The sequence below is a fragment of the Diplotaxodon limnothrissa genome, linkage group LG13, assembly GCF_057381915.1.
Source record: "Diplotaxodon limnothrissa isolate DT_005_m linkage group LG13, D_limnothrissa_male_GT1.1, whole genome shotgun sequence".
Classification (NCBI taxonomy): domain Eukaryota; kingdom Metazoa; phylum Chordata; class Actinopteri; order Cichliformes; family Cichlidae; genus Diplotaxodon; species Diplotaxodon limnothrissa.
In genome coordinates this window covers 14,695,175-14,708,747 of record NC_140608.1, presented here as the reverse complement: position 1 = coordinate 14,708,747, position 13,573 = coordinate 14,695,175, and the positions used below count along the sequence as shown (strand labels likewise).

The 13,573-nt window shown below is 39.3% G+C and overlaps 1 protein-coding gene across 1 annotated transcript in view; it reads right to left on the bottom strand.

Moving 5' to 3' along the window:
* The window catches only part of wdfy4 (WDFY family member 4), a 37,100-nt gene extending 24,099 nt beyond the window's left edge, over positions 1–13,001 (bottom strand). The window contains exons 1-24 of the mRNA XM_085369949.1: positions 12,762–13,001; positions 11,684–11,935; positions 10,319–10,430; positions 9,508–9,632; positions 9,280–9,408; positions 8,948–9,137; positions 8,215–8,404; positions 7,700–7,860; positions 6,326–6,558; positions 6,073–6,212; positions 5,552–5,682; positions 5,156–5,257; positions 4,842–5,032; positions 3,192–3,919; positions 2,918–3,011; positions 2,603–2,817; positions 2,406–2,509; positions 2,081–2,273; positions 1,704–1,780; positions 1,406–1,624; positions 1,082–1,266; positions 761–992; positions 243–394; positions 56–167 (exon numbers count right to left, since the gene is read on the bottom strand). Coding sequence (XP_085226075.1) covers positions 56–167; positions 243–394; positions 761–992; positions 1,082–1,266; positions 1,406–1,624; positions 1,704–1,780; positions 2,081–2,273; positions 2,406–2,509; positions 2,603–2,817; positions 2,918–3,011; positions 3,192–3,919; positions 4,842–5,032; positions 5,156–5,257; positions 5,552–5,682; positions 6,073–6,212; positions 6,326–6,558; positions 7,700–7,860; positions 8,215–8,404; positions 8,948–9,137; positions 9,280–9,408; positions 9,508–9,632; positions 10,319–10,430; positions 11,684–11,935; positions 12,762–12,782 — 4,288 coding nt within the window. The 5' untranslated portion in view covers positions 12,783–13,001. The remainder of the gene's footprint in view (positions 1–55; positions 168–242; positions 395–760; positions 993–1,081; positions 1,267–1,405; positions 1,625–1,703; positions 1,781–2,080; positions 2,274–2,405; positions 2,510–2,602; positions 2,818–2,917; positions 3,012–3,191; positions 3,920–4,841; positions 5,033–5,155; positions 5,258–5,551; positions 5,683–6,072; positions 6,213–6,325; positions 6,559–7,699; positions 7,861–8,214; positions 8,405–8,947; positions 9,138–9,279; positions 9,409–9,507; positions 9,633–10,318; positions 10,431–11,683; positions 11,936–12,761) is intronic.
* Between the last annotated feature and the right edge of the window lie 572 nt (positions 13,002–13,573).

The following is a 13,573-nucleotide window of genomic DNA, read 5'->3' as shown; positions in this document are numbered from 1 at the left end:
ATAAATAAAGTGTCAGTAATAGGGAACAACAGTTTCAGGACAATATTTGAATTACCAAAATGTCCAACCAGCGCTGCTCCTATGGTACGAGCTGTACCACTCAGGTGTTGGCTGATGTTTTGAGCAAGGAACACAGGGGTGGACTGATCGCGACATGTTATCCCCATCTGCAATTAGACACATGGATTACTACAATCTATTAAAACAACAAACAATTAGTTTCAACAAAAGGCTCACCTTACCTCTTTAGCAATCAGCCTGCAATCCACCTCGTTGTAATCCTCTCTGATCTGAACAACAGTTGTTAATGTGGAAACTGCTGGGTTAATGCCAAATGAGATCCTCTCCTCAGGAACAAGTCTGAGAGGGAGAGAGTCATGATCTCGATCATGGCCTGGACACAAGCAGAGAGGTAAATACAGACCGGTGAAGTATATCAAGTCCAGTGAGTGAAGCTAAACAATGCACAATGGATGGATTCACATAATGGATCACAATAAACTGTCAAATTCTGTATATTAAGAAAAACTACTTGTGCAATTACATGCAACTGATGTAATAATTTAAAATAATCTACCATGATGTTTTTTTTGAATGAGAACTGTTATGACACTATTAAACTTGTACTTAATTGTAGGTTCACATGATGAAAACTCATGACAAAAGACAAAATCAGACTAAACCTAAAGTGCCCATTTAGGATGACTCACTAAAAGTGAACAAATTAGAGATGTGTGAAATTAGTGCAACGCTGACTCACTTGTGTTTCGCAAAGCCAGAAAATTGCCAAGGTATGCGGTGCCTTGTGTGTATATAGCACCCACTGCCTCAGAGCTCAAAGCCTCTTCGAAAAGGTAAGACGGACCCACTCGCCACACTACAGCAGCATATTCCTTCCAGAGAGGAGGTGTCCCCATTACTCCATATACATCAATCACAGCTGAGGGGTCCATGGAGACATGCTGACCAGGGAATGGCTGAATATACTTCATCTGACAGGAAATGGACACATGAATGAACACATGAATGCTACAGTAAGACTTTGAATCAGTGCAGCTCCTCTCTCCTCTCAGCAGCATACCTTTCCTGTCCCCACTGCTTTGCCATTGAAGTAGGCCGAGGTCACACAGCTCTTCTTCAAGTCTTTGGCCATGACCACAGCCAGATGGTGCCACTGACCTGGGACCAGCATACTGGAGCAACGGAACCTCAGCGACGTAGGCAAAGATGTGGGACTGCTTACTTCAGCTTCCAGCTCCATCATATCTGTTGAAAAACATGGAGGATAATGGTCTCTGTAGTTTAAACACCTCACTGCAAAAACACTGATGTTTTTAACTAAAAATTAATTAAAATTCAAAACAAATTCTGCTAAGTTCATACCAAGAACAAACAGTACTCTCACCTAGATATGTTAATGCTTCCTCCTCTGTAGATATTACCAGACAGCCGTCATAGGCTGAGAAGGAGATGGACAAACAGATGTACTGTTGTTCAGTGCGGGACATGTGGCGAACCACAGACAGTAAGCGGATTGGGTGGGAATCGCAGGCTGAACTGAACCTGTTGATCTGGAACCAGCAGGTAAATGAAAGACCAGCTGTAGGTGGAAAACTTCTGCAGTCTGAAATATGAGAGGGAACTGATTAAACAGTTATTCAGAATCATGCACAAATCTGCAATAATAAAGTATGGGGACTTGCCTCCTCCAATTCCACCTGTTGAGACTGAATCAGCAGTCACGCCTTTCACTGTGGCCAGAGAGGGGAGGAAAAGACAGCTACAAAGCAAAATGTTACATTACAAGTATTTAGCAAATGGCTGATTTATTTATTTATTTTAATTATAAGGTAATTTTATGTGCAACACTTACAGCACAATATTTTATTAACATAATGATTTAAAATTCTTATCTCTTTTCACTACTGTATTCTCACTATTTTTCCCTTTCTTATCACTTGATGAAATCTGATACTGCAGCAAAAAACAACAACAAAAAAAACAAACAAAACCCCATCTAATCATCTACTCTATTTAATATTGCAAGAGTAGTCAGAAGCTCAGTGAAGCAAGAACTCACCCATATCCACTCTCACTCATGTCAAACTCCACAAAAGCAGGTGAGCAAGAGAGTCTGTGTGGTTTAAAGGTCCGCGGTGAAGTCATGGACACGAGACTGAGGATCTGGTGGACAGGGATTGCTGAACCAATGGAGTTTGTAGACTGCAACAAACTGAAGCTGCGCTTCAATGTCTTTACCCCTGTATTGTGACCTGGTTTAGACAACAAGCAAAATCTAATGTGTTTCATGTATTAAAACCAAAGCTAAATCTCAAGAGGATGAAATGAAATATTTATTGATTTAAAAAAAAAAAAAAAAAAAAAAAAACCTGACACATGTGTACCATTTGATACAGGTCCGTTGGTTTCTGGGTTACATTCTGACTGTATTTGCTTGGCTGTTTTGTCTCCCAAACACATGAGAGGATCCCCCAAACACAGGAATTTTCTGAGGAGGGAAAGGTTATATAGACAATATTGTGGGTTCAGTACAAAAAAGAAATACTTTGAATATAAACTCCAGTTTATGTGCATAACTGACCTGAAGTCTGAAGGAGTGATGCACTGGGAAGAGAGCTTCTCCAAAATGCGTGTAACAGGTAGATGTAGTGGGTGGTTAGGAGTGAGCAACATGCTCTGACAGTGGGCCAGGAGGATGGAGACCAGCCCACCCTCACACATAATCTGACGGTTTCGCTCAGATTTGACCATTGCCTGGATGTGGTGTGCAAGTGAGAGTTGGACTTCCATTGAGAGCTGTGAAAGAGGAAAATAAATTTCTCTAATGCCGGGCCTCTTTGAGGATTAAAAAGTATGGCACATTAGAGATTGTAAAATGTCAGGTATGGAAAGGTACCTGTGGGTCCTCGTGAGTAAAAACCGATGGAAGGAGAGTCATAATAACTCTGATTGCTCCTGGGTGAAGAATAACAGGATCACAACTGAACCTACTATAAACCAGGCAACATAAAAATAAAAAAAGAGATTTAAAAAAAAAAAAAAAAAAGAGGGGGGGGGGGGGGAAAGGGTCAATACTTGACATCACAGACAATTAGTACATTTATGTGTACAATTTAGATGTGAATGCATAAATTTATATTAAGAAAAACCCTCCAAAATGAAATATCCACCTGTACTGAGACTCCGTGCAAACTGAGGGACTCCTGGGCACCATGTTTCTGGAACTTCCCTGTTTGTCCTCCATGGACTGTGAGCCTGATCCCAAGTGGGCAGGAGGAGATCCTGAATAAACTCCTTCATGTGCTGCTGTTCCATTTGATTTTCTTTTATTGTCATCACATCCATCCTCTCGCTCTGGTCCCAAATTTAACTTCTGAGGAGAGTATGTTCCTGTGGCAAACTGGTCGAGAAAGGACAGCAGCCTTATACATGTCTGAAGAGTGAGAGGCAGATTGGGCTGTGGTGTGGAGGGAGAGGCAGAAGCTACAGGGGATTCTGCCAAATCAACAAACTGGTAGAAGCTCTTTCCAGGAGCCTGGTTTTCTTCTCCAGTCCAGGGACAGGAGCACTTTTCACCAACCCACTTCTCTCTCCCAGAGCCTTCAGCATGGAAGCAGCCAAGCTGAAGTAGAGCCTCTGCCAGTTTTTCATAAAAGCCACCAGTCTCAAAATGATGGGCATTTGCAGTGTGAAGATGCACAACCACAGACAAAATGTGCAATGTGAGGAGGAGGTGGTCAACTAGTGGTTGATGCCCCAGTGACTTCCACACTTCTCCCTGCGGAGGGTTAGATAGGGCTCCTTCCATGTCCGTCACCAGAGACAACAGTCCAGTGAAGCCTCCTGCCCTCCTGAAGGCATCCCAACTGTTGGGGCTTTCCAAGACCTTCAACAAAGACTGAAATACCAAAGACAGAACTGAGACCATTTGAACAATCTGCATGTACACTAAAACACATTTTAGCTTAATAATACATTTACCCAGTAGATTCTGATCAAGCATTGACAGATAAAGCAATGTAATAGGCACTAAGCCTAAAATCTTGGCTTTTAAAAGATCTCCCCATTCAATTAAAACAGTGTCATAAAAAATAGATGAAACGTATAGATAAATCATAAATCATTTCTGGTAACTAGTTTTTGGAAGTGAACAAAATCCCATTAGCCTTTATCAAATTTAGAGAACTAATCCATCAGGTAGGTAATGTGTGAGACAGAACGCAGGGGGAAATGTGATTAACTGAAACTGGAGTAATCACAATGGCTCTCAACACTTGCTAGCCCAGGTCGCACCCAATCTGATTGCCACCTGCTATAACCATGTTAGCACAAAGAACAGACACACACATACACACATACCCACACTTCCAGAAAAAAAGCGTGCATGTGTGCACAAACAAGCACACGCGCTCACACACAAAGTACACATAATATCAGCAAGTAAGTGGTCTTCTTGCTGCCATCTATAAAAATGGACACATACAGTAGGTGTGTAACTTGGTTAAGTCTAATCAGATCTGTCCCATTCACTGATCTGATAGAGGTGGTAATCTTCTGAGTGCCACAGCACAAGGCTGCAGGTCTAATCAAATCGGTCCAGAGTTAACAGCTAAATGCATTTTAACAAATCAATCTGCATTTGTCCATAATGGAATAAGAGTCCCACATGCTAAGAAAATAAATTCAGAAGCTTATTATGTTTTAAGTGTATTACTATTTGTTATGATGTGATATAGAGGCTACATGCACAGTTCAACTTAGATCACTGGATGTGTGTGTGTGTGTGAGGTTGTCTCTGATGGAGGGTCCATGTAAAGTACCTGCAAAAGGTCTTGCTTTAATCCAAGTTCCTGCTGTGTGGAGGAGCAGAGAGCTCCAATGGCTGTACTCATGAATTCCTCTGGGTTAATCTCAGCTAGCTGCTCCAAAATGCTCAAAGTGGACTCTCGATACTGATCAACATCCAAGAAGATCTTGATATAGGGAATCATACCAAGGTCTCGCACTGAAACTGGAATACATGTGCAAAACATTTAGCAAAAACAGTGTGCAGCTTCAAGACAAATGAAAGAAATAAATATTTATTATGCCTGGTACACAAGTGACTGGATATGGAAAGTATGACTGCATGTACCTGTGTTTTTGATTGAACGCAGAGTAAGGGCTGACACAACTTGAAGCATGCAAGTAGTGAGCAGTTTCTCGCCTTCCTCGATACATGGCAGCTGCTGAGAATCTAAAGAGAAGGTGTGAACCGCAGGGCACATAGTCAGGATGAAAGATGCACTTTTCAGGTTACATTTGCCTGCTAGACCGAAGGTACATGGCCAAATACAAAGAAGCATACGAGTTTCATTTCACAATGACACACTTTGTATTCTTAAGTACTCTTTCATGGCCAAGTGTTCTGTTCATTCCCAAGTTTTTTGTAACGGCAGGCATTATGTCACACAAGCACCCTTTGTCTGCACTTAGTACTTGTACAACTAATTATATGACAAGTTGAGGAAACTGAAACAATCATTTATACCCATTTTAGGACAAGAGACTACTCCAGCCTTCCTCAGGATTTTAGCTCTCCTGCGGAGTTCTCCAAGCAGCAGCTCCAGCAGACCCAAGTCAGTTAGCGCCTCGGAAAGCATTGCACTGTGCATAGTCATCCTTCAAAAACAGAGATTTTATTTAAAGAAATTAAAAGAGCAGTACACATCATTTTTAATATTTAAAGACAGACATTTAAATGATCTGAATAACCCACCTTTTTTGCTTTTAAAGACAACTGTTTTTTGGCTGCATTCTTTTTTTTAAAGTAATTTCACTAACAAGACCGAAAACAATATATATATATTTTTTATTTTAGGATTAAAAAAAAAAAAATATATATATATATATATATATATATATATATATATATATATATATATATATATATATATATATATATATATATATATATATATATATATATATATATAAATAAATAAATAAATATAAACGAGCAAGCAGGAACGTACTGAAAAGATAAATATTTTAACAACTTGCACTGCTTACTTGTGAAAACTCTTAAGAGCCACCACTCCAAATTCTATCCCTGCCACCGCACCGGCCAGAGTCCCAGCCCAGCTCTGCTTCAACACATTCAACAGCGCACGCAAAGTCTCATGGGGGATGTAGTTCAATTTAAATATCACCTGTTTAAAATAAAAAATAAATAAATAAAAGATATTTAATCAGGCCCTGTATGCTTGTTGCATTGATGACAAAGGATGCATATGTATTTTACTGTCAATATCAGAAATCATACCATCTCTACAAGGGAAAAGAAGAGTTTCTGGACGGGAGCTGGTTTACGCCACACACAAGTAGCCAGCTGGGCCACTGACTGAACAGTCCACTCCAAGAGGAAGAAATTGGCTGGGTCTCTCTCCCATATTGTCTGTAAGGTTCGAAGAAGCTGGCAGGCAAGCAGAGAATCCTCAGAATGCATCAAGGAGGCCTGCAGCAAGTGGAAGGCACGAAGGTTCTTCACTGCCAAACCTGGAGACACGAGTATGGAAACTAAAATGTGTCCAAAGACTAGAACACTTCTCAAAATAAGATTTTTGCTTTTAGATCTGATCAGATTTGAGAAAATATGTTCTATATGAATGGGTAGGGAATGCACTCTTATACTACTTTATGACACAGAGTAATGTGAAACAATATCAGTTTGAGGTCAATTTAGCTAAAAGATGTTTTGAATTTAAAACCTGAATTATCCGTGCAAATTCCTGGCATCACAATGTGAATGTCATAGGAAAACAAAGACATAAACAACAGAGCACATGTTCAATCTCACAAACCTATTGAGTTATACAAGCAAAGATTTGATAGTGTCGCATGCATAAGTGCAAAAGAAAAGTAGCATGATCTACCTTGATAGAGTTTGTTTACTGTACTGTCAAAATATTAAGAGGAGGCCTTACATTTAGGTGCCAAAACACACTTGTGTTTGTCATGAATAAATAAAAGGCTGGTTAGTAATAGGATTCATTTTCTCGATTACACAAAATTGCATCAAAACCAAATAAGGTCAGCATAAAACAGTCCCTGGTCCCTCTGCTGGAAACAGATCTACTCCTTGATGTGATAGATGGGTGTTGAGTGCGTGTCTGTGTGTACGCTGGGATGATATGTATGTGTTTGTTATGGACACTCTATTTATGAGTGTTGATAGAGATGTGTGTGCATCCATGATAGATGACTGGTTGCTGTAGGCCAGTGGTGAATGGATGTGGGGCATCCTAACAGAGTTAGAGGGGAAGCCTCCACTTCATCATCCCAGACATAATCACCTCAGCTTCCTGTTAACCCGAGGGGCGTTGTGTGCTGCAGTGGGGGTAGCTGTATGGGGAGTCAGGATGTGTGGGAAATCATAGAAAGTGGGTAGTGTAGTTTGGGTGGGTTATATAAAGGCAAAAGTGCAAAGGAGGGATGACCTGTGTGGTTCTTCTGGGAGGGAAATCTGATTCTGTCTTTGCTGAGCCATGCAACTGATATTAATTAGATGGTTTGGAATATGAAGCATCTCTTCCAAATACAGAGTTTATCCTCAAGGTACAATCAGCTCTTAAGTGATAATTAGTGACAGGTGTCCTGAGAATAACAATAGAGAGCTTATTATGAAGGCTTGGCCTACCTTTAGTGAGTGGAGGGTCAAATTTAAAGCCTGAAGGTTGGGGGTTGGTGACACAAAGAGCCACTTTCAGTTCAGTTTTTCCAAGAAGAGTGAAAGACCCAATGAGAGCCAGTAACTCCTCCACAGGCTGAAACTGCTCTAAGGACACGCCCTCCTCACAGCTAATGATTTTATAACAATAGGAGACAACAAAGATAAGAAATGATGAGTAGAAATAAATATTTAAAGATAAGCTCTTTACTAAAGATAAATAAAGCTTCCTCTGTGCTGGCCAACCAAATTGATTTTATATGAAACATTTCATTACTTGAAGTGGTTGTATCCTAATAAATTCCACTTAACTTTCACTAATGTGCATCTCCTTGCTTACAAAGACCAACAAAACAACAATACAATTCTTTTAACATATTTAATTGTCTTTAGATAAGTATGTCTGCTTAATATGTTTTTAATTGAGTATCATTAACTTCAGCTTCTGTTTCATTGTTTTTTGTGTCAGCGACCTTTATTCTCACCGTTTCAGGATATTCTCGAGGGCCTTGTAACCATTGTTTGTGTCAAACTCGATGAACAGGGCTGGACTGAGGTGATAGGTGTCTCTAATGAAGCTAAACACAGCCACAGCCACCTCAGCTAGCAGTGATCCTGAGACATCACCAGTGATGTGCAAGAGGTTCTGGATGCAGATGCGAACACAGTTCTTGCCTAATAAGAAAAGCAGTGTTCTTGGTTAGCGAATTGACAACAACATCCATTTGCATAAAAGTTTACAGTTGAATCAAACAATTTTTTTCAACCATACATCTTTATAGCAGTCTTGAATAGTGACTTAATAAAATGTTTTTCTTAGTGCAAAGTTCCACAAACTGCAGTAGAATGTTAATTCCACAGCAAAGTGGCACAGAGTCAATTGACCAAAATACCACATGGAAAAGTGTTGATAGCATCTTGGTATCCAAAATAAATTGAGTAAACCCATGTGCACTAGAACATTCGAATGAATTATTTGTGCTTATTAAGGCTTCATGTGACTTTCAGTACAACTCTGTTGAGATGTTAGATCATGTTTCTTGCTATAATTAATTCATTACTGCACAAATCACTTCCCACTCATGCTACTATGTATCCTGTTTTGACACAATATTTAAGAGTGCAATGAGGCCTATTACAAGTAAGAAGCAAATCAGTAAGAAGACTATACTTGCTACAAAAATGTTAATTACTGCAAATATTTGTGTTTTATCTTACCTAGTAAGCTGGGGACAGTGTTGCTTGTTGCTACAGCAGAGACTGCTTTGAGGATGCGGGAGGCTTGATACCTCCAGGTGGCACTGGTCTGATCCCATAATGACGTGAGACCAATAATAAGACACTGCAGTTCCTGAGTCTCTACCAGTATCTCCACGTTGACTGGCAGCCTACACAGCTGAAGAATAACCTAAAAGAGAAAGAAGAGAGAAGTATGGTTTGTCAAAAATTGGGGAAAGAAGAAAATGTGAGTTTGCACAACAGAAAACCAAAAATCACAGAAACAAAAATAACCCATTGCCATCTAAAGGGAGAAGTCAGTTGTTACTAACCTGTGTTAATGTTTCCTGAAAGGTTTCTTCTATTTTGATGCTCTCCTTTTTAGATGGAAGGCACACTAGAAGGTACAGACATTTCATCAAAGCACCAGGGAGTTCTTGATTTATACATGACAGTATATCCTGAAAACAAACACATAATTAATTCACCTGATCAACTAAAAATATGGAGTAGCAACCCGACTGAAACTTTACTATGCTTTAAAACTGTTAATGACTCACTGAGCTGTCAGCTGTAAGCAGCAAGAGAGACTTTAACAGCAGCCATCCTAAACTTTCTTCCATTTCATGATTTGTGTCATTATCTGGCCTCTTGAAGAACTGCACCACCTTTTCACGGGCCTCCTCTGAGAGATTAAAAACAAACAAATTAAACAGATTTATTGTGACAATCTGAAGGCATTAATGCAACTCAAAAACAGTTAAATACGGCGGTTTTGCTCAATTTAGTTCTTTACCATGTGCTTAGCTGGCATAATTATAAATCCAAATTAACAAACAGATTTTTTTTAAGTTAGAAGTGTTTCAGTAAAGTATAACTAAATTGAATTTATTTAATACACAACAGTTTCTAGTAAACTCATTTAAAATGAAATGAAGGTTAAACTTGAGAAGAGGTAAATCACTAATAAGCTACTACAGGGACCATGCTGGCCTTTTTCTAAATTAAATCACGTGTCAAAAAGAAGAAGCATTTACTTCCTCAAATAACTTTCTCTTTCTTATCTAAAGAAATATACAGTTTCATAAACAACGGGCAACAGTTGGAACAGAGAGTAAGACGGGAGAGAGACAGAGAAATAGAAATATAAAACCAGAAAAGTGGTAACCTCTTTCTGTGTTTTCATAATTTTTTAGAACAGTCTGCATTACACTGTACTGTATGCTTTTGATTTTCAATATGCATCCCATTTACCAAGTGGCCAAAATAACTGACTGAAAAAAACAGCGACACCCAGAAATAGCAGAAGTAGGTGGAGGAAAGTCCCAAAGTCTTAATTTACTGTGCTATATTTACTGTAAGAAGCAGTACCTGCAGGTCTGTCTGCCAGTCTCTTGTGGACAATGCTGATGACAGTGTCAGCGGTGAGAGCTGCGAGCTCCTTGATGTCCAAACCTTCAAATCGGCCACCATCTTCACAGGCCTGGAATCGAAGAGGATAGAAACCATCACATGTATTTTGACTTATGTCGCCATGATGCCAGGTCTCTCTTGGAAATTAGATTTTTAATCTCAGTGAGATGTTTTACCTGGATAAATAAAAGACTAATAAAAGAAGAAGAAGAAGAAGACGAAGACGAAGAAGAAGCTGATTTTTGTAAATGTAGCCATGTACTAAGTTACATGTTGTGCACACCATTTCCCTCTCTATACAACAAAATACAGTCCCAATACCTCTCTGAAAACCTTTAAGTAAAAACTGAGAACAGAAATATTTATTTGGATTTGATGTACTATCAACATGTTTGATGTAACTAATTTAATTAATAAGAGTTCTCTCTGCGAATTACTTTGAAACTGAGTGTAAGAGTAAGTTAAAATGCAACCGATTTTTGCCTCTCAGTAGCCAATCTCGTCAGCTTGACATTAAGATAACTAATATTTTACTTAACTAAGTACTTGGCATTAAGTTAAGTAAAATATTACATTTAGACCGCTGTTTTATACTATAAATAATGAAAGGTACCACACACTATACAGTCTTCAGTTCCATGAGAAAATATCAGATTTTACTTAGTTTGCTAAAGATGGACTTATGAGGTTGTGAGGTTTTCACATACAACCACACACAGCCATCAGGTTCCGTGTGGTTGTATGGAGACTAATTATGTCTGCATTTGTAAGAGCACAGTGGTGAAACAGTGCATGCAAGTGTTACAAAAAACAGTAAGGGTTCCTCATAACTGGGATGCATCGAGAGAGGAAAAAACAGAAAAACCTCTTTCACCAGTTAATCAAAGTAAGGCATGAAGCCACCAATTTAAAGGAGTTTTTGTTTTTTTATTATTATCTAAAGATACAGGAACAACATACACAATAGTTCTGGAACCACTCAGTGATAAGATCACCTAAGGTTGAAACATCTGACTGTCATCTAATGTTGCTTTAAGTCTTCATTCCTGTGGTTTGAAGCATTTCCAGATGCCACACTGTCTCCAGCAATCTACTTACCCATTTCAAAGTTGATTATAAATTTGAACTTAGGCCCCACTGCAAACTGGAATGACATAATCTAATAAAGGCTCTCAAGAAGAAAATTTGTTCTGTGTTATACAATATTCAGAAATACATAACATGCTTGGTAGACTACTGAGGTGCAAGACATAATTCTGAAAACAATAAACAGAAGAACAATCCGTGGCAAGTATGCACTTATTTGCTTATAGTGGTCTATACCTGTATGTATAGAGGCAGGACTTTCCGCAGATGGTCCTTTCTTTGCTCCAGAGTAACAGCTCTGTGGTCAGGGGTACAGGCTGTTTGAATTCTCAGCTCCTGCAGTTGTTCTTTGAGCACTTGTGTGAGTTGAGGGTTGCTACAAGAGCCCTCCACTTTCTCTGACTTCAACTCCACAGAGACTGTTAACTCTCCCGAAGCACTCAGCTCTCCAGTTTCCTTATTGATCCTCTCCCCTCTAAAGGTTTGCTCCTGGAGGGGGTAAGAAAAAAAAATATATATGACAGTTCCATCTTTTTTCTTTTTAGATACAGCAAGGTTATATAATCTTCACAATATTATCTAATCACATTTTCTTCACTTGTGTCACTCAGTTTAATTTGTCCCAAGCTAAACCTTCTGCCGTCAACCCTGGTCACACTGTCTCAATTCAGAAATAGGCAGAAGGACAAACCACTGGCAGTCATGTGCCATTCTCATTTACTGATTACCATCTTTATGAAGGGTCTGCATTTTACAAAGGATGTCCAACTTTCAGTACTTTGAGAGCTACTGTGTGATACTTTTCACGCTTCACACGCACCATTGCTTTGTCAAAAAAATAAGACTGATCTTTTGCTAAGAATAGGCCGGTAGTGTAGTGTTAAATGACCAGCACCAGTTATCGCTCGTGTGAAAATGACACAATAAGCACTCCTAAGTCAATTCAATACAACTGCACTTCCAAAATCAAAAGCTTGTTATCCTTATAATAGGACAACATTGTTGGGAGTAAGTGACTCTGAATAAGCCCTTTATTTAAATACTGCGAGGCAATGTGTTTCACTTCTGCTTAACAGCATATCAGGAGGTGAGGAGTTTTACTGCTAAACATTCATGCCATTGTACTGCATGGCAATTGTAGCCAGAGTGTCGTTTCCATATTATAGTCGCTCTATTTCGACTACTTTCCATTTTGAATCACGTACTCATAACGAACAATGGTGGTAAGAATCAGAGGGCTTAACTTAAAGCCAACACATTTTTCATATTTCCCACAAAATTCATGAATACTTAGATGCAACAGATCATTCTTTACCTGAGTTTGTGTAAGAGCCATCTGGGGTTTTCCTGGCACTAAGGTGATGTTGTCATCTGTGCTGTGTTATTCCAACTACTTGAGTGGTCTGTTTCTGTTCCCATGTCAGGAGGAATGGACAAGAAGAAACCTGCTAAGACATGACTAGTGCATACATTGCAGCCCCCTTTGTAAAAGTACCCGCCTCTTACTAATCTCCACCAAGTAGACTGAACTTTGAGCAACTCAAATCAGCTGGTGCGAGTCATGTGCTTTCCCACTTCCTTAGAGAAGCAGAAGTGAAATAACAGTTGTTTAGCTGGCTAGATGAGGCCCTCCCACTGCAGCTCAAAGAAACGTCCCTTTTCTTTTTATAGACCGGTCTTGTAAGGTTATTATGATATTTAATCACAGTGGCATGGCCCATGACTCACCAACAAAAGCCACAAACCTGGCTTTTAGTCACGTCGCGTGAAGGAATTGACTTGCTGGTGAAACAATTGGAAACAAAGTGCTTTTTGTTTGTTTGCTGGTAATAAATAGAATGGCTGGACTGTTTGTGTTTAGGAAGGACTTTTCAAAACCAACCTATGAGAAGAGCAACCCATGCAAGTTGACAGTTGATGTATTTATATGCTAAAGTAGTATTTTAAATACAGAAACTAGCCTTTAGCAACGTTGCAGAACACACCACAATTCGTGAATGTGAATTAAAGCCAATAACCACAGCAGAAACTCTGCACACAGACGTGTGCGGCACTTGTGAAGTGTTTAGCTAAATGACTAAACGGCGCCATCTTGTGAGTATTGACGATACAGAAACGTGTCATCAA